Genomic DNA, 19,369 nt, shown 5'->3' with positions numbered 1-19,369 from the left:
AATTTCCCGTCAAATAATTTCGTCAGATATCTTTAAGATTTCTGCAGAAAATATCTACACCTCTGCCGAAAATCTGCCGAGAAATCTGTAGATAATCCTACGAATTTTGTTTGGGCTTGGGACAAAATTCGTCAGAGATTTTTCCAGATTTTCTGACGAATCCTGGTGCATACTCTGACGAATTTCTGTAGATATTTTGTCGATTTTCTGCAGATTTTTTCTACATTCCAGACTTTCCAGACAGCTGTGTCTGAAAAGATGGAATATGTTTCATTGAATTTTGTTCGCAAAATTCAATAGAGTTATTTTTGGTGATTTCACAGTGTTTATATAAAATAAAAAATTCTGCGACGCCGTGTTATAAGTAGAGAATAGTAAAGTGATATCTTTAAACACAGTGTCGACCTAAGTTTCGTGTTTTTGTATCATTCCATGGGCGATTTTTAAGAAATTTGTATTTTTGCTTGAATTTTTTTTACTTATTTAAAATGTTTAATCGGAAATGCTTGTTAAGCAGAGCATACCATTTTCTTTATAACTTCTGTAGTTTCTTTCTTTCTTTCTGTACTAATGGAGACTATGCAGATTTCCTATGCTGAAATTCTGCCGAAAATCTACAGATTTTCTCTGAATGTACTAGAATATACCGCTACAATTCAAAAAACTTCCGAGTAAAATCGGCAGGTAGAGCAATGATTTGACGGGTTATTATGCTAAATTTTCGTCTGCCTTTTCATGGAATAGTTAGCTACGCTCCATGGAACATTCCACGGAATACTCCTACGACTGTTCTATCACTGAGAAAAAACGGGGGTGCGATTAACTTTTTTTCCTCATAACTTTAACACTTTTTAGGTGTAAAAATATATCAACATTTTTTAATGTTAATTTTACACCTTTTTAAGGGTAAAATTAACATGAAAAAGGGTAACTTTAACCCCTAATACACCTCAAAGGATAATATTTACACCGATTTCGGATCAATATTCCAGTGATGGAATATCCGCAGAACATTTCGCAAAGTCATTTGTTGATAAATTTTTTTAAGGAAAATGCGCAATGCCAATAAAATTTTTCAGTGGCCAGAAATTTTGCAGTAAAATTCGCGGATTTAGCAGAAAATTCCATACGGAAATCCAATGCAGTTTCCGCCCGGTTTGGTTATAGGGTCTCGCATACAATTTTAAAAGTCCTAGGACGTGGAGAAAGAGAAACTTAAAGTGTCTCTGTGCTATTAGTTTCTGAAGCACTGGGACATGGTTTCTTGATCTCCAGATATGTGGACACTCCGGCGCGTTGGGAATGTATTAATAGAATAAGCGTGCTGCTTTTTGTCGTCAATTGTATGACTTTAATTAATTAGCCCCTTGTGTTCCGTCTAATGATGCCTATTCTGGGATATACGGAAAAACACAATGCAATTTGCAACAGGAATAATGGCTCAATTTTAGTCCCGAGCTCACGGAGAAAGTGTCATGACCTTTCTCTAGCGCCAGAAAGATAGCTTAAATATTTAGTTTTAGGCAAAGCATCGCGAAAAATCGCGCATAGAAAGATATATGGGGGGGATTATTGGGAAAGATATTTTTGGAGGAGAGAGATCACAGGAAAATCGTGCTCTACTTTAGTGAGTCTATTTTTTATACCATCAATTTCTCTCAAGTCGCGAATATTCTGAAAAAGCGATGACACGATCGACTAAGCTATTTATTTCTTTCAATGTCTATAGGATATTGTCCACGATTTCGCAATATGGGACACGATCGTCTAACTAACTGAAAAAAAAAGTTTTATTTAAAAAACATTTTTCATCACATCGATCTTGAATTTTTTTCACACAAAATGGGTGGTTTGATGGTTTTTGCCAACGCAGGATGGAGAGAAATTGTGTACTTTAGTTAGCTGAAAATTTGCAGAAAGATCGTGGAAATTATCCCAAGTAGCAAATTAAGTAGAGAATAATATTTTTTATTACAGCAAATCGGATTGTAAAAAGAATTATAGAGTTCCACGAACCGCACGGATGGATTGATCAGGCGATTAGTGGGCGCGATATAACCACTAAAAATAGTAAAAAAACGTAAAACCGTAAAAATATTCGTATAAACAATAAAATCTCGGCATATTACTTATAAAAAAAAATACGCACAGAATTCATTGGGCACACAAAACTAAGGCGGATGTGAGCCAAGACTTTAAATTTAATAATAATAATAATAAATCGGTCGCCATTTTGATTTGACATTTCTAACCGTCATATATTGAATAACTGTCAAAGTTTGAAACTTGTGCGATTGGGTTAGAATTTTAGTATGTTGTAGATGACGTCGAGATCTATTTAGAACATGCATATAAAGCAGTTTAGATCAAGCGGTTAGTCTAAATAAAGGTGTTTAAATTTCTAAAAAATTAATTTTCATTTCGCTGTGTTAATAAGTTTGTTCACTTGGGCTAAACAAAAGATCTAAATGAGCATACAATCTTTGGAGTTTAAATTTTATTAATCTGTGTTAGCACTAGTTTCCCTCAAACGGTTAAACCCCCGTTGGTATTTGAAGTAATATTAATATCATAGATGTCTCTCGAGTCTCGGAGCGGCATCGATTTCTCCTAAAAGCGTTTCCAGAGTTAGCCTGTGAGTTACCTCTTGGTTACCTCTAATGGTGTTTCCGGATACGGCAACACTATTTGTGGAGTTTTTAACTCAAGATCAAACACTACTTTTTCTCCAGAGCTTTTGACACGATCCGTCCCTATAGCCTATTGGTCGCAAAGTTTCACTTTAAAAGAAAAGTCCGTGGAATTTTTCTGCCATTTTTCCACGTGAATCTCCACGAAAAAAACCCGCTAATATACTGCGTAGAGTTCCGCGAAGCTTTCATCTTATCATCTTATCATCTTTCTTTCGCTTGGTTATCTGCGAAATTAATCCGAGAAATTTTCTGCTAATATGTTTGAGAACATTCCCTGGATATTGAAACAAAATTTCCATTGAATATTCCAAATACATATTCTGATATCTTTCCGGTCAATACTCTATGGAAGTAAGCGCTAAAATTCCGCACTTGTTTTTCGCCTTAACGCTATAATTCTTGCAAGCTAGACATACTCAAATGTACGATATGGTAGCAATAACTCTAAGTTCCAAGTTGCCAATTTATTAGCACTGATCCTTCATTTATTTGTGGATGTTTTTCGTAGAATTTTTTTTATGAAAATTCCACGCCATTTTTAATCAATTGTAGGAATTAGCAAACGCCAAATTCTTAACTTTGATATGTAGTTTTTTTAATATAAATTTAAATTTTGTTGTTGCTTCTTCTTAAGGAGTGTCGGTCGGAACCTCCTAGACAGTTTATCGTCTTAATTTACTCTAAAATCATTCTTAATACATTTTAAAGTGAATAAAAATATGGACATAGTTTTAGTGGTCTATTTCGGACAGCTTCATTCTCATAGTTCCCTGCCCTTCCCTTTTAGAATTGTGAAAAAAATTAAAGCAAAAAAAGAAGAGGAGGAAAGAAAAACAATAGAGAAAAAAAATACAAAAACAAAAGAAATTTAAGAATTAATTAACAGTAAAGAGCAAAAAGAATTTAAAAAAATAAGAAGTCAAAATCCTAAGCTTCTTAGGCTACAATGTGAAAAATTGCCGAATGGCAGCTACAGAAGAGCATCTGTCACTCGGAAAATTTAGCATCAAATTCCTCCTCGGAAGCCCACGCGGATTTTGAGCGGTAAAATTCAGGGAACTCCACGCGGCTTTTTACCGGTAAAATCCGCGGACATAGCAGAAAAGACTGCTGGAAATCCAGGGGAATTACCGCGGCCATTGGCTATAGGGACAGTCCATTTATTTGTGGATATTTTTTCTTTGTGGATGTTCTCTATGAAAATTCCACACCATTTTTAATCAATTTTAGGAATTATTTTGAAGAAAAATATAAAAAAAAATCCACTGGAAAAGCCGTGGAATTCTGTAATATTAAACCACCGAAGCCTTTAAGGCCGTGGCAAGGAAAATTCCGCGGAGAATGTCATGGAAATAAATTGGATTTTTTCAATTTTTTAAAGGGCTGACTGCCGATCATACCCCTAATGCCCCTAAGACCTGGAAATATTCGTCGGAAAAGTCCACGGAAACTCGCGGACATTTCTTATTAGACGGTCCTATACAGAGTTCTGAAAACGTTTATGGAACACTAGGAGGAAATTTACCGTCAAATTCCTCCTCGGAAGCCAACGCGGATTTTGAGCGGTAAAATCTGCAGTCATGGCAGATGAGATTGCTGAAAGTCTTTTTAATCCTTTAAGGACGATTGGAACACCGGTGTCCCATAAAAAAAAATTATTTTTTCTGACTACCTAAAGTTATTTTTTCCTTATGTCTGTAAGGTAAAGTGCCCTCAAGTCGACCGGTAGAGTTATTTATTCAATTTATTTATATTTGTACTAATATTTGGCGTATGATATAACATTAATAGGTCAATTATTCCACAAATAATATGAATCAGTGACAATTTCGTGTAAATTTGCCATCAAACATTCAAAAATTGACCCACCGTTTGAGTCAAGGAACCGGTCGACTCGAGGGCACTTTACCTTACATAATTGCAAAGTAGAAGGTTGAAGGAATCTAGGATATTTTTTGCAATTCTCTAGCTATTTGCTATACAGTAAATTTTTAAGCTAAAAAATGACGAATTTTTAAATTCTCATCTTGTAAATTAATTTTAATTATTTTTTATACTTCCAATTTTTTTTTTAAGCAAAACCGTTTTGGAAAAAGAAACTACAATACTCAAACATAATATTTTTCATTAGAGTGAAAATTATCATTCATTGTTATTGTCAGAAAAAAATTCTTAAATTTTTGGGCTATTTTTGTCCCTATCGTTCATAGAGGTGAAAAATACACCGAATCAGACTCTGTTGGATTTTCTAAGGATAGATGTAAGACTTTTTACTGATTTTGTCTATCGGTTTCATTTTAATTGCGTATTTTCGATCCGCGAAAATTGTCTCGTCGTTAAAGGGTTAAGTCATTTTATCTTTTATGTCAGTAGGGGAAAGTACCCATGCTTTGTACGATCCTAAGCTTCGTAATGACTAAATTTTTCTTATGTGTATAGGACTTTGGAGGTTTAGATGCTACTTGGGTTTGCTTTAATCTCAATTCGCCAAGTGATTTGTCAGTTTATTTACTGATATTATTTAGCAAAACTCTCTAATGATGTTCTTTTGAATTGATTCAGTGCTTTGACTAAATTAAAGAAAAAACCACATGATAATAATTCGTTTTGATGATCTTGAGCACAATTTATAAATCATTTTTAGTATATGAAAACTTACATGAGGATGATCAATTAGGATGGAGAGAGTGAGATGTTTAATGTGAGAGTAACATCACGTAAATGCTAAAAATACTCCACAGTTGCTCGGAAGAGCCTTTGGGGAATTCCACTAGGCTCAATCACACTCGAAATGCAGCGCTAAGAAAAGTGATCACTGGCCAAATGATCGATTTTCTCCCGACCTATAAATAATTTCTGTGTTTCAAGAGTGATAATTTCTTGTGTTACATTTTTTTTTATTTTTGTCGTGGGGGCTTTGGGATTTCGCCGATTTCGCGCGGATTAGGTGAGATTCCTCTCGTTGTTGGAGGGGAGATGCTGAGCATTTGGTCGTGAGGGAAGGAACAGAGAAATTTTGCAAAATGTCTGACCATCCGAATCAGTCGCATCACCAGCATCATCATCAGCAGCAGCAGAGACGAAGCTGGAGTCGTGGTTCTCCATCTCCGATACACTATCGTCCCCCGTCGCCATGGGCACCCTCGCCGCCCATTTTGGCATCACCGGGTGGACTTCGTTTTACTGGACGTGGATCCCCGGCGTCCCCCATGTTCGGATCACACGAACAGCGCGGATCGCGTGGACCCCATTTGCAGCATCCACGTCCACGACGACCAGAACATGAATCCTCACCTGCGCGTCCACCCTCAGTGCCACCGCACTATCAGTCGCTGGAACGACAATCACCGGCCACGGTGATGTACCAGCGTCCAGCACTGCGCCAAGCCTCGCCAGCTGGCTTCATGTCACCACCAATCTATCGCGAATTCGAATATGCCGCTGAGCCACCGCCACCGGGAACCCTCCCGACGCCCCAGGCGTACATCATCTATGACGACGAAGAGGACACTGGTCCAACAACTGCTGAAATCATCGCAAATCAGTCACAGGACTACATTGATGAGAAATTGGCTCAGTACCAAACCACGATTCTTCAGTTGCAAGGTATGTTAACAATTAATTTTCTTCTGTCATACATTTCACACAAAAATATGTACATTTTCCATCCAAGTGCGATAGAGAGGACATTGACTTCGGTTCTATATTTACGTTGTCCTTAACATTAAATTACATTGTCCTGTCTCGGGCTCAATTTTCAAAAATTATTCCCGGGAATCGAGATGGCAATGCTAGTCAATTATTTCACAAAGTGCAACAAATGATTTTTTTCAAGATACTTTGAGTTCGTTGATATCTTCTGAACGTAATTTTGAAAGACTTTTATAGCCCATCACGTCAATCTTCTGAGACTTTGCAATTTGAAGTGTGAGTTATCATTATTTTAAATTTTATAATTACTAAAAAAACGAGTTTAAAGAGGAGGATTCAAAGAAGATTATTATTTAGCTTTTTTATTTCCATTAAATTTGGAAACTCTTTTAATAATTATTCGTCTAGTGGAGATGTTTTTTTTATACGTTACTAAAAGGGAAAAAACGCATTCGCCCAACAAATTAGCAAATTGATAAAAAAAAAATTTCAGTCTGTAAAGAACTAAAAAAATTATATTAGAGTAAGTATGCCAAATTTCGGCATAGTTGCATATAAGCACCGAAGTCCTAAGTTTGAAATGCATTATTTTTAATTCATATTGATATTTTTTGTTACTTCCTTTACGGGAGGGTTTTGTGGAACCTTGAAAAATAGTTTATCATCTTTGTTTTTCTTTAAATCACTTCCTAAAATACTGAAAAATTAATAATAATATGGACATTGCTTTGGGTAGTATTCCGGCCACTTTGAGTGAAATTCCGGCCACCTTTTGTAACGCAACGGATAGAAAATTTTAAAACGTCAAACGGAACGAGTTTAATATTTAGTTTAATACGTTTATATGACACAAAAGCCCCGAGATCTTCCGTGTAATTTGGCCTGAAGACCTGAAGAGTAGCATTTCAAATGTACGCGCAGTTTCCCGTAGCAATTTGCTCTTCCTGAACTCTTCCAATGCCTTTTCCACATCATCTTTTTCTCAGAAGCGATGGTTTTTTTCTCTGGACATTGGAGAACTCAGAAATTGAAAAACAAAACATAAAATGAATAATAAAATTTAGGAAAGCAAAAGATGTAGCCGGAATAGGCAACACTACGTCACCGGAGAGGCGCCCACAAAGTATATACTTTTTTACGCGAAATACAGGATCCAGCTGGGAAATTTCACCCGAAATTTAAAGATTGATTCACTATTAACATAAACAGAAACAATCTTTAATGAAAACTTATCAATTTTCATGAAAAAGATCGATGGAAAACCTCTTGCACTTCACCACAAATCACAAGACTGCTAGAAACACAATCGATTTGTCACATTTTTTGTAAAATTTAACGGTCTTTGTGCATATCTATCTATCTATTTAAAAGCAAAATGAATTCATTGACTATTCGAAGATAATATACATAATTTTAATTTATTTATTTCCATGGCCGAAATTAGAAGCTTGCCGAAATTTGGCACACTTCCCCTAAATCTACTTAAAGTCAAAAATTTCAAATGCCAAAATGGTGCATAGGCTTTAAATTTTCTCTTTGCCAAGAATATATCATTGCTATCGAGAATTTGTAATTTATGATTTCCATTTTATTTATAACTATCCAATAAACATTTTGTCACCAAATTAGAAAACGAACGTAAGAAAAACGTAATTGCAACGTTAGTAATTCTAATGGCGTTAAAATTAGCATTTTCTTACGTTAATTTTTGCAACAAATTGAACATTTTTATTGAAATTATTTTATTTTATTGAAATAACATAATTGGAATATTTTTATAGTGATCTCATTATAATTATAAAATATTTAACACTAGATCAATTTAAAGATGATTCTGACAATTTTGCTTTGAGTTCTAAAAAAATATGAGGGATACTTTTTACAGGATAACTGGACAGTTTTTTGCGTTCAATCACAACAATTGAATTTAATTCCAAACAACTCAGTGCAATAAGTCAAGTGTTTCCTCGAAAACATTGAAATATTGCAAGAGAGAAATGTCAAAACGTCCCAGGCTTTACAAAGTCTTCGAAATCACGACTTATAGATGATATACTTCAAAAGTACTTTCGCATCTTTTACTGCTTACTGGTTCTCAACCGATTATGATCCGTTTCAAAAATCGCTCAAATGATTCCACAAAAAGTTTTAAGGGTTTTAAGAGTGATAGAAACGTTTGCAAGATTTATCAAGATTGAAGCCGTCCTATTTAATGGAGTTTATCCGAAAAACGGGCTGGCTTGAAACATATTGCCTTTTACAAGGATTAATTTAATCGAGGATGCATAAAGGGCCCAAAAGGAAGCCTGGGTGCAGCGGTTCCGCGAGGAACCGCCTCCACTGTAATCTTATCTAATCTAAAAAGAGTGATAGAATTGATTTTCGGGCAAAAATTATTTATTACCGTTCATTACTGGTTCACATCAACATCATTACAAAATCACTCAAAACATCGCCCACAATACCTTAGGAGTAATATAATTGAATTTTTGTGTAAAAAATAGTTATCGGTTATGAACCGGTTCATTACCGGTTCCGAGCCGATTAGAACTGGCTCAGTTTTGTCAAAAATTCCAAGACCTTTCTTACGAGGCCAAACATGATACGATTCAGTTGAAAAAATACGTTCTCTAGAGCCATTTTTATATTTGACCTTGAAAAACCGTTATTAGGAATTATTCAATGGGATTTTCCTATAAGGTCGAAATATCGGCCTGGATAGTATCTATAATTATCTCCAAAAATGAAAAAAAATCGCACGACGCGGTTTTGAGCAATCCCAAAAATCATGGTTTTGGAGGTGAAGGTTCTTAATGATCCTTGGGCCTACTTAAGGGGCGAGGGCCCTCCGAAGATTCCGAATCACTTTCACTAACCATTTGGCCTCCAGAGCTGGCGACGACAGCCGGGCAAATAGACAGACAGTGATTATATACTGTTCTTTCTATGGAGTTCTACAGAGGGTTCCTCGATGGTTCCAACTTTCTATCTCTAATCGCTTGGTTTATAATTCCTAGTAACATACCAGGAGGTGACATTAGCTCTGAAAAATGCGACCAGTTGTAGTATAAATTTTTTCCTGTTTTCGTACACATTTCACGCGATATCTCCGAAACTATGTAGGTTACCGATTTGGGGTTTTCGGTTGCCCATTCCACATTAAATTGGCTTTTATTTTGTATTTGAATTTTTTGCTAATCCATTCCACAATGACAGAAAACACCGAAACAACCCCAAAGTTTTTTCGGGACGCCCCTGTAACATACGGACGAATGAACGGACGGACAAATAAGCTTATCTGAGCTCATAACTGGTGGTTCTCTATTCTATATAGTTATTATTATGGTGATCTCAGTGGTGCAATAGGTAAGACCGTTGACTCTTGGGCGGTGAGATCTCTGACAGCAACTGAATGTCGAGAAAAAGCCATTTTTCACTGTGATAAAACGTAATAAAAAATGCACCTTGGAATCCTTTCAGAAGATGATCGTTGAGTTTCCGCGATCATGTTTTAGCACTTTGACCACTTTGACCACTTTGACGGTGTTTGTCGATCCGATGAGGAGCAGCCTGAGCTTTGTAGGTTATCAAACCATTCCTCCTCTTGATTTTATGAACCAAGTTCCAATGTATTCCCATCTTTTGCCAACATTTCACACGGAAAGATCGAATTGCTTCTCAAAATTGCTTTTACTTTCTCTTGTTCTGAATCCCAGGTTTTCGGCCACTTGCTGCTGTCTTTTGAGCAACAGTCTTGAATTCCTTGAACCGAATTATAATCTTCCGGACAGTGGAACGACATACTTCCCGGTCAATTTCGCGATTTCTGCATAAGTCGCATTTGAATTCTTAAGATATTTGTCAACATTTAATCTTCGTATGCTCTGCGTCTTTTTTCAATAATTTTGTTAAAAATCAATATTTTTTAACAAGAATATCACTAAAAGAAAGCTGATTAAAATCTCTTGAAATTACACCGAAGAAAAAAACAATATCCAAAGCCTACTGTGACTGACTTCATGTCAAGCGTTGGGGAACTTTTTCCAACTATGCTTTAGGAAGCGGACGAATGATATGACATCACCATACTCAGTCAACCGATCAATACATAACCCTTTCGATCTTATCAGAAAATCGCTTCTCGATTTTTCTATCCGTTTTATCTCTAGGAGAAGTTGTACGACGGAGAAACAGGTTGACGAACGGCCGAGTAAGTCTATTTTTAGGTGGAGGTGGCATCGCTATCACGTTTTACAATTTACAAGGTGTACCGGGATTATGTACATTTTTGGAATCGAAAAAAAACCCGCATGAAATGGCATTATGCCCTATGGGAAAACTGCTCTACACTTCCCTAGAGTTTCTCTTATCTATAAAGACCATAAGTTTGTCACTCATTTGGATAATTTAACTCAAACTGTATTAGTTCGCTTTATCAATATAAAATTATATCTATTTTACTCGAATTTTCAAAAGTTCTAAAAGAAAATTGGAAAGATCAAAATCTTTCTTAAAGCAAAGCGAAGCTTTTAAACTATTTTCATTAACAAAGACCAGAAAGATTTTTAATGTGTAACTAATTGCAGTAAATTATAACTGAAACAATGTAAGCGCTAAATGCGTTTACACTATTGGAGTTCCACTGTAATTGAATCTTTTCATCTTTACAACTAATAGCAATATTTTATGTGTTTTTCGCGATTCCAAAAACCACAAAAACGATAATCATTGTTACAAAAAAAAAAGATCTTGACTTTTCAAATGGAGCATGCATAAATCTGTCGTATTTTCCACATTTTATTTCACCCTTCACCACTTTACTACTTTGAATTTTTGCAAAAATTTGCATATGAATTAATATTGTGCTTTTAGCATAATTCTGTCTAGGTGATTCCCATAAAAAATGTGTATTTCTATAATGATCGTCGTAATAAATGTGTATAACCGTGTGAAATACCGGCCGTCTTGAAGATTATTCATTTAGAATTTACCATTAAAATTTGATGTGATCATTAGGGGGAACTCTTTGAGAATGAAGGACTTTGAAGTGGAAAAAGTTCAAATTAGTTTGAAATGTTTCGCTAGATTTTACGATGTGACAATTTGTATTTTTGACGTCTTATTTTAATACACATTTCAAAATAGATGCGGCGGCTTTTATTTATTGTTATTGCATTGGTGTACAATGATGCGTGGCTTGGTTTTGACACCTCAACTTTACTTTCAAAATGTTTTCATTGAAAGATGTTTTGTCGAAGAGATGCATAAGAAATTGTTCTTAGTGGTTAAAATGGGGCAATTTGGCAGAAAGTCAAAACACTGCAATATTCATTAATTATGTACAATATTGAGAATTGCCGTTTAGTGCTAATTCCACTTCAATAACATAACATTCAATTTACAAATTGCTCTGTTTAGTATATTAAAAGACTATGGTATTTTATTACCCTCTCAATTAATTTTCAACATCTTAAAATCGCATAAATATTTTCTCACTAGAATCTGTTAAAGTTCTATGTGGCATGAATTTAAAGTGTAGGGGGGAGTGGGGATAATTCAGCTAGTTCTATGCAGTTTGGTACGATTCCCAAAATCCCATAAATAAACTCACAAGGCAGAAACATTTCTTCAATATTGAATACTCCAAAAAATATTACTTTCATATTTTATTTTGACTTGTTCAGTTTACAAATTTATTAATTCAGTTTACAATGTTTTGTGAAAAATGTCCATTCAGATGATTCAATTATTAGCACCGGGCGGGACTCGAACTCGCAACTGTGATAGTCGAGTCACGGGTCACACCGCCCAAAGGTCGAACGCACTTACCAATTGCACCAGGGATCCCCTGAATACCCAAAAAATGCATAAAAAATCTAGGACGTTCTAGATTGTCACGGAAGCGATAACTTAGATGCGCTTTCGCGCTCTTCTTCATTGTAAAACGGACCCCAGCGCCTCTGGGGTTGGTTTTACAAACTTCAGTAGGTCTAGAGAAGTGTAAGCCGCTTGAAGGCTTTCTTCTTTTTCTTTATAGAGAATTAAATCGGTTCAGTAGAATTAATGCAATGATCACATAACTACCAAAAAACAACAAAAATAATTTTGCCTAAATACCGGCGCAAAAGCAAATAGAAATCAAAAAGGTCCTTGGAATGTATGATGTCTCTGTGTTCTGTCAAGACCCAGGCCCCTAGGACGATATTTGATGGGAGTATTTATAAAAAGGACTTCATCCTTTCGAAAAATCTTCCAAACTTCGAAAAAGGAATCTTGTGTGGTCGGACGGGACGGACGATACTTAGAATAATTGCCGCGAGATGGCGTTTAGAACAGACGAAGATGGACGAATTACGAAGGACAGACAGGCTTGGATTAGACGCTTAAGAGAGCGGACGTAAAAAAATAAAATCTTAAAAATTAATCTTAGTGTTTGATTGAAAATAATGGAGTCTACACTTGATGAAATTCGGTATGGAGTTAGTGTAGGACCTAAGCTTTTCATTTATATAGTGTGGCCAGAGATTTCTAGATTTGACGTAAAATTCAGTTTAATTATTCTAAAAAAAACGGTTCTAGAACCGATCCCACCGCTAGGAACCGGTTCTTAAACCCGTGAAAAAACCTGGCGGGTTCCCTAGGTGTTCAGGACCCGGGTCCCGGTGTTGCGACCACTTACTATTATAGTGTTACTCTGGTACTTATTTTTTATTGTGTACACTATTTCCTTCTTCGATTGAGTATTCATTGTAAAGGATCGCTGCCTGCGAACCATGTCTATATTCCCCTAATGAGCCCCTAAATCTTAAATAATTGTTGACCTATACAGTAAAAAAAATAAGTACCACTATAATAATAGGTAATTTTTGACATCTCCAATATAGTGATAATTTTGGGAAACGTGTAATTTTTAAAACGATGGGGCAATCATCTTATTGATGAACCCCTAATAAAAAAAATTTTAAAACGTGTAATCTTCAGCGTGTAATTTCCAGTGTGTAATGTTTTTCGGATGTAATTTGTAGTATATAATTTTAAAATATGTGTAAAAAGGAGCGTGTAAAATTAAAAAAAAACGTGTAAAAACGAGCGTGTAAAATTAAAAAAAGAAAAACGTGTAAAAAGGAGCGTGTAAAATTGAAAAAAAAGTGTAATTTGTAGCGTGTAATTTTATTTTCCTTGGAATTTTTCTTTTCGCCAGGGGCCTCTCGACATTTCATTTTTCCATACGTTTTTGCATAGAGGCACTGAAGACTATTGGAAAGTTTTTTCCTAAAGAGAATTGACTTATCAGTCTGATATATTTTGAAATCGTTCATTAAAAGCTATCTAAAAATACATATTTCATAATATTCGCCGAAATAATACAAGAACTACGACCAAATTTGTTTAAGTCGCGGTGCAATAGATGCAAAATTTTTACAAGGAAAAGTGAAAAATAGCTTCACTTTTTTTAAGGCTTGATGGGTCCCTGCTTTTCACAATTTTCAAGCATTGTTCTTCATGGCCGCCAGAGATTCCCCCATGTTCAGCATCAAATTGCCTCGTTTATTTGCAATTATTTTTTTTTGTTGAGGATGCGAATTTGGTGCCAGATCTGTAAAAAGTCTGTAAAATTTTGTAAAATTAAAAAAAAAAACAATCAGTTTTCACAGACGGAAAATAGAAATTTAAAATTTGCAGTCCCGGGAGCGACATAGACGCGATTGTGAAAATATGAAAAAGAAGATAAGAAAACACTGTAATCTTAGGAGACTGCTAGCTTTCTTCCTGGTTGTCCATTTTGTCCATCTCCATGATCTAATTTCCTCTGTACATATAAAATAAACTAAATTTTATGAAAGGTATTAACGTGAAAGTCATCTACAGAAGTAAATGCCTCATAAACAGCGCATTAAGGGATATCGTTCCCGGAACTACACAATCGTAATCGTAGAAGTTTAATTGCGGAAAAAATACGCTTCTAACTTTCACTGGAACTTCGGAAGATCACTGAGCGATGGGTTTGAGACTCACTAAGAGCACAGAAGGGCCCCACGGGGTAGAAACACTCAGGGAAAACGTCTATTCCGGGAATAGAATGTGGAATTGTGACAAGTTGTAACAAGTTCAATATCCGTTGAAATTTATGCAGATTTCACACTGTATTTCGTAAAGATTGGACTGATAGACTGATAATCACAAGGGGTCGTTATTGTAGAGGCCACTACTGGCAGAAAACTGCCCTTTAGAACAAAAATTTGAGGCAAAATATGCACAGATAGAATGCAACTCAAAGTGACGCCACGTAAATTTCAACACTGGATTTTTTCACAATCACTCGTATGAAACCTTGAAAATACACACAGGCAGGAGTATTTCACTTTTTTTTTCTTGAGGGATTTGGTCTTTTTTCGCAAAATTAGAGGCTATAAATCTAAAAAAAACTAAAGTAAATACTCACCGAGGTGGATACTTTCAGCAGCTTTCAAACTATAATGGCAATTTTACACGTTTCTGATTATACGCATCAAATTTTACACACTGCAGAATACCACTTTTTAAGCGACACTGTTTCACTGGAATAGTGGTAAAAATTACATCTTTGAATTACACATTGAAGATTTTGACACAAATTATTTTTTACACAAAATTTACCATTTTAATAGGGTAAATGTCCTAATTGTAAACTATTTCCAGACGTTTTAACTTTCACAGAAGATTCAACACATTAAGTTCGTATTTTTCTGAAGAGAATTACATAAATTTGCTCCTTGACTGTTCTAGAATATTACTGTTTAGTGAAAATTCTTTAGATATAATTTGAAAATTTCTTAAATACATGAAAAATACGCGAGCGTAAAATGCTCTTATTGGAAACAAATTAATCCAAATGGAGACAAGGGAAAGTTTCTAATTGGAGACAAACAGTGTATAAGTGAAACCGCGACGAAAGGCTTCCAAAACCTTGTTGAGTTGCTCTTGAGTGCAGGATTTGTTCTTATTCCTAGTCTTTTCTCCTTTCCCATCTAGAACAATAAGAAAATCTCCCCAAAAAATCATATTTGCGGGGTTTCCTATTGAAGCATTTGCAGACACTTCAGAAAACCCCTTTTTGTTTACAAAATAGGTAATTATTTCATTTGAAAACTTCACGTACCGTTAACAATAAAGATTAGCATTTAATTTAACCAAAATTAGCCAGAAATATGACATAAATACTAAACAAAACGAATAAACAACAGTCACCTCATTGTGTTTTTCATTGGAAAACATGGTCGATCGATGAAAATTTCGATGGTGAAAAGGTACATTGTTAATTTTTCTGAGAAATTAACAAATTAAAATATGTGAATATGAATGGATTTTCGCTTTATTTGTAGCAAAATTAACTAAATAATGAAACTGTGGTATAGGAAATATATAAATATAGTAATTTAGTACTGTATTTATCATGAAAACAATGACGTTTCCATTTGGAGTAGCGAAAAATTTCCATTTAGAGCTGGTTTTGAATTATCTTAATTTACCCTAGTGGTAAAAATCAAAACTTACATTTTTAGAGGTAATTTGGAAATCACACGTTATTTTTTTTACACGATTTTTACTGTGTAGTTTAATCGAGAGAAAAATCATGGCGACTGAAACTGTGCCTATCTCAAAATTCTCCGCTCTCCCCTATTGTTTTTGGGTAATTTTTATTGGTCAAAAAAATCAGCAATGACTTCTGTGCTCATTAACTCCACTTGTCTCTTCGTCTTTTTTTTTAACAGTTTTTTATTATGTAAGCGACTTTAAAACACTTTTTATTGTACATAATTCACCATGATCACTTAAAGTTGTTTAGCAAAATGGTCATTTAATTTGAACAAATTTGTGTGGGCGTAACACTTAGAATCACCTTCCGAATCCGAATTCTAAATGTGGGCTTGTGCTGAAGCTGTTTATTTGGGGAATTAGTCAAATTGGACGGATAACATTTAAATTCTCAATGGATTGTGATCGTTGATTTTCATCGAGTTGCTGCAATTTTGTGTGGTCGTGATCTTGACCGTGAATTTAGGTAAAAATGCTTGAGTTGATTGTTGAGTTATAACAGAAGTAATATTGTGGAGGTGGCGTGAGAGAAGTCTAATCGAAATCTTCCGCATCTCAAAGCAATGGCCCACGTTAAGAAAAATAAACATTCCACAAATCACTAATCAGGTCGTCAGCCATACAGTGTGCAATCTTAATCACAACCAATTAATTATAGCAGCACACATTTAGTTGATGTTGATGATGAAAAATATGCGTCAGATTTTCAGTGTCTTGTGTGTGGCCTTTATGACATCATTTTGCAATGCTTCTTGTTGTTCTTTCTCTCTTTGGCGCTTAGTAAAGTCAATTAATTATATAATGTTAAACATTTTCAAGGTTTTCTTTGCAATTTTCACAACTTTAGGCACAACTTTGTCGATCTAGAAAAAACTGAACACTGTTGTATTTGCTAATTCTTCAATTTTTGCGACGTTTTGTCTCTGTTAGCGTGTTTTGGTGGAATATCGATTGCGGGATTGTTCGTGTTAACCCCTTAAATGCCTATTCAATTTAATTGGATTAAAATTATAATAGTATTTTAAAGTGAACGACATTTAACCTAGAAAGCTGTAATATGAAAAATATACTTTTTCTTAAATATTTCTCTTTCTACGAGTGGTCATTTTTGATAAAAGAATAATAGAGAAAAACTTTTCAAGTTTCCTTTTTCTTTGTTTTATTCTCCTAAAACTTAAAATGTTTAGGGAGATCTATCAAAAAATTTGATAAAAATTTGAGACCGCAGTCTTCTTTATGTTAGAAGATATGGAATTTCTAAATTTTTGACTTGTTACTTTTTGCCCCATGTTGTACTGCCCTGTCCCATATTTTAGTTTAAGGAAGATATTTCAACTCCGTTTAAGGGTAGAATCACAATGACGGTAAATTGCTCATCGTATTTCGTTAATTTACGCATTTTCATTGCAATTCTTCCGCAAATTCTTGATTACCGTATTACCTATGCGTATGCGTACCTCTGCACTTGCCCTATCTTTTTCCGTATCAGAGTACGCAGCTGAAGTATGGGACAGATCCGTGCACGCTTAGCAAGTTGACGTTGCTCTTACCGCCTGTATAGTAACGGGGTGCCTAAAGGGCACACCAGTGGATAAATTCTATCCCTTATCAGGAATTGCTCCACCACGGCTGGGGAGACAAATCATCTCCAGTAGAGAGATGTCTAAGGTTCTTTCTGAACTAAAGCATCTTCTCCATGTTCACAAAAAACCAAGAATCACAAAAAAACCAAGAAAAACCAAGGGGTGCGATTAACTTTTTTGCCTCATAAATTTAACACTTTTTGGGTGTAAAAATATATCAATATTTTTTAATGGTAATTTTACACCTTTTTAAGGGTAAAATTAACATGGAAAAGGGTAACTTTAACCCCCAATACACATAAAATGGGTAATATTTACACCGATTTCGGATCAATACTGCAGGGTAAAATTAATATTCTCTCAGTGATTAATATTAATAATAAGCGCTACCATTTAGGTTTTAACTCCATTATGAACTGAGATAAAATATCCCTGTCATCTGTTATAATGCATTCAAGTGTGTCTCGGCTACACTGACAGTTATACAGTGGGACCTCGATAGAGCAACCCCCAATAGAGGCAATCTCCAATAGAGTCAACAGCTATTTCTTCACCCTACGGACTCCGATAGAGTCAACTTGGAGCCAAATTGACTCCGATAGAGTCAACTTTTCTCATATTATTGAACTAATAAGATTGTACGACTTTATCGAAATTGAAATCAATGTTTTGGTGTATTAATGTAACGTTTTTAACACAAGAAAAACAATATTGTGATAAAATTCGTATATTAATCGTGTAATCAATTTTCGACAAAATAATTTTCTTTTCGTGATTTTAAGCGTTTTGACCGATTGAAAGTTCTCTTGTCTTAAGATTTTTTGATTAAGCCCTATGATCCCGTATGACGTGTTTTCCTGTAATAACAAAAAAACAATTTTGGTGATGAAGGGGAGGGGTAGGGAGGAAATGAGGGTCATAATAATAATCCCCAGGTTAACTTATTAGGGGGTCACCTAAAGACTTCAAATAGATATCTCTAACCATTTAGTGCCTATTTTTCAGAACAAGAAGAAAATTAGAAAATTTTGTTTTATTGCTCTTTTTGTGAAGTTTAGAGCCATAGTTACGTCATAACGAAAAGAACAACTATCAATCTCTTCTTTTATACAATAAAAGTTTAAAACAAATTCTAATTAATAACGTTAATTGCATCAGAATTTTCAACAATTAAATACCTTCCGGAGCTCTTCTAAAAAAAAAAAAAAATGAAAAAAGAAATTTTTGGACATCATTTTCTTATCTTAATATCGTGGGTGAACCTCAAAATTACCACATTAAGAGTAATTTATACTTAAGATATTTATTAATAAATATTCCGTAAATCATTACTTAATCTCCGATTTTTGCCCAAACATTACGACTATTTTGGGCCAGAGGGTGTAGAATTTATGGATTAATTAAACAAAATACTCTACTATTGTGTTAAATTTCTCAATTATTTAGTATAAACATACAGTAATACTCCTTTATATCAAAATTTCACATTTTAATTGCTTTTTTCGGACTCCGATAGAGTCACCGAATCCAATGCAGTCAACAGGCCTGGAAATAATTAGTTGACTCTATCGAGGTCCCACTGTATTTTGTTTAAACCTCGGTGTTTTGATATGTACTTTACTGTGCTTTGGTGGTGTATTTTGGAAAATATATCTATGTGGTTCAGTTCATAATTAAATTCTTTTGACTGTTATAATCCTCCATAATGTGTCTTGGCTAAAATATGAAGTCTAGCCAACCATCTATTTCTCTTTGAAATTGAACTAGGTTTTGTTCTTACATTCAAGGGTTCAAGTGTAGGTGTCTGTATTTAACAAATCTTACAATTTTCATCAAATAATAATCGTATAATTACTAGTAATGCTA

At 34.8% G+C, this 19,369-nt stretch overlaps 1 protein-coding gene across 8 annotated transcripts in view; it reads left to right on the top strand.

Annotated features, from left to right (window-relative positions):
- Positions 1–19,369, top strand: part of LOC129806649 (muscle-specific protein 300 kDa) — a 153,596-nt gene that overhangs the window by 1,804 nt on the left and 132,423 nt on the right. For 7 of the 8 annotated variants that reach the window (XM_055855399.1, XM_055855397.1, XM_055855396.1 and 4 more), the window contains exon 2: positions 5,641–6,299. In XM_055855399.1, the coding sequence (XP_055711374.1) occupies positions 5,717–6,299 (583 nt within the window). In that variant the 5' untranslated portion in view covers positions 5,641–5,716. Of the gene's footprint in view, positions 1–5,375; positions 6,300–19,369 lie in introns of those variants that run through there. The other variant, XM_055855391.1, reaches the window with a different exon arrangement.

The sequence above is a fragment of the Phlebotomus papatasi genome, chromosome 3 (assembly GCF_024763615.1).
Source record: "Phlebotomus papatasi isolate M1 chromosome 3, Ppap_2.1, whole genome shotgun sequence".
Classification (NCBI taxonomy): domain Eukaryota; kingdom Metazoa; phylum Arthropoda; class Insecta; order Diptera; family Psychodidae; genus Phlebotomus; species Phlebotomus papatasi.
The sequence above is the reverse complement of the archived record's forward strand: the minus strand, read 5'-3'. Positions and strand labels throughout refer to the sequence as shown.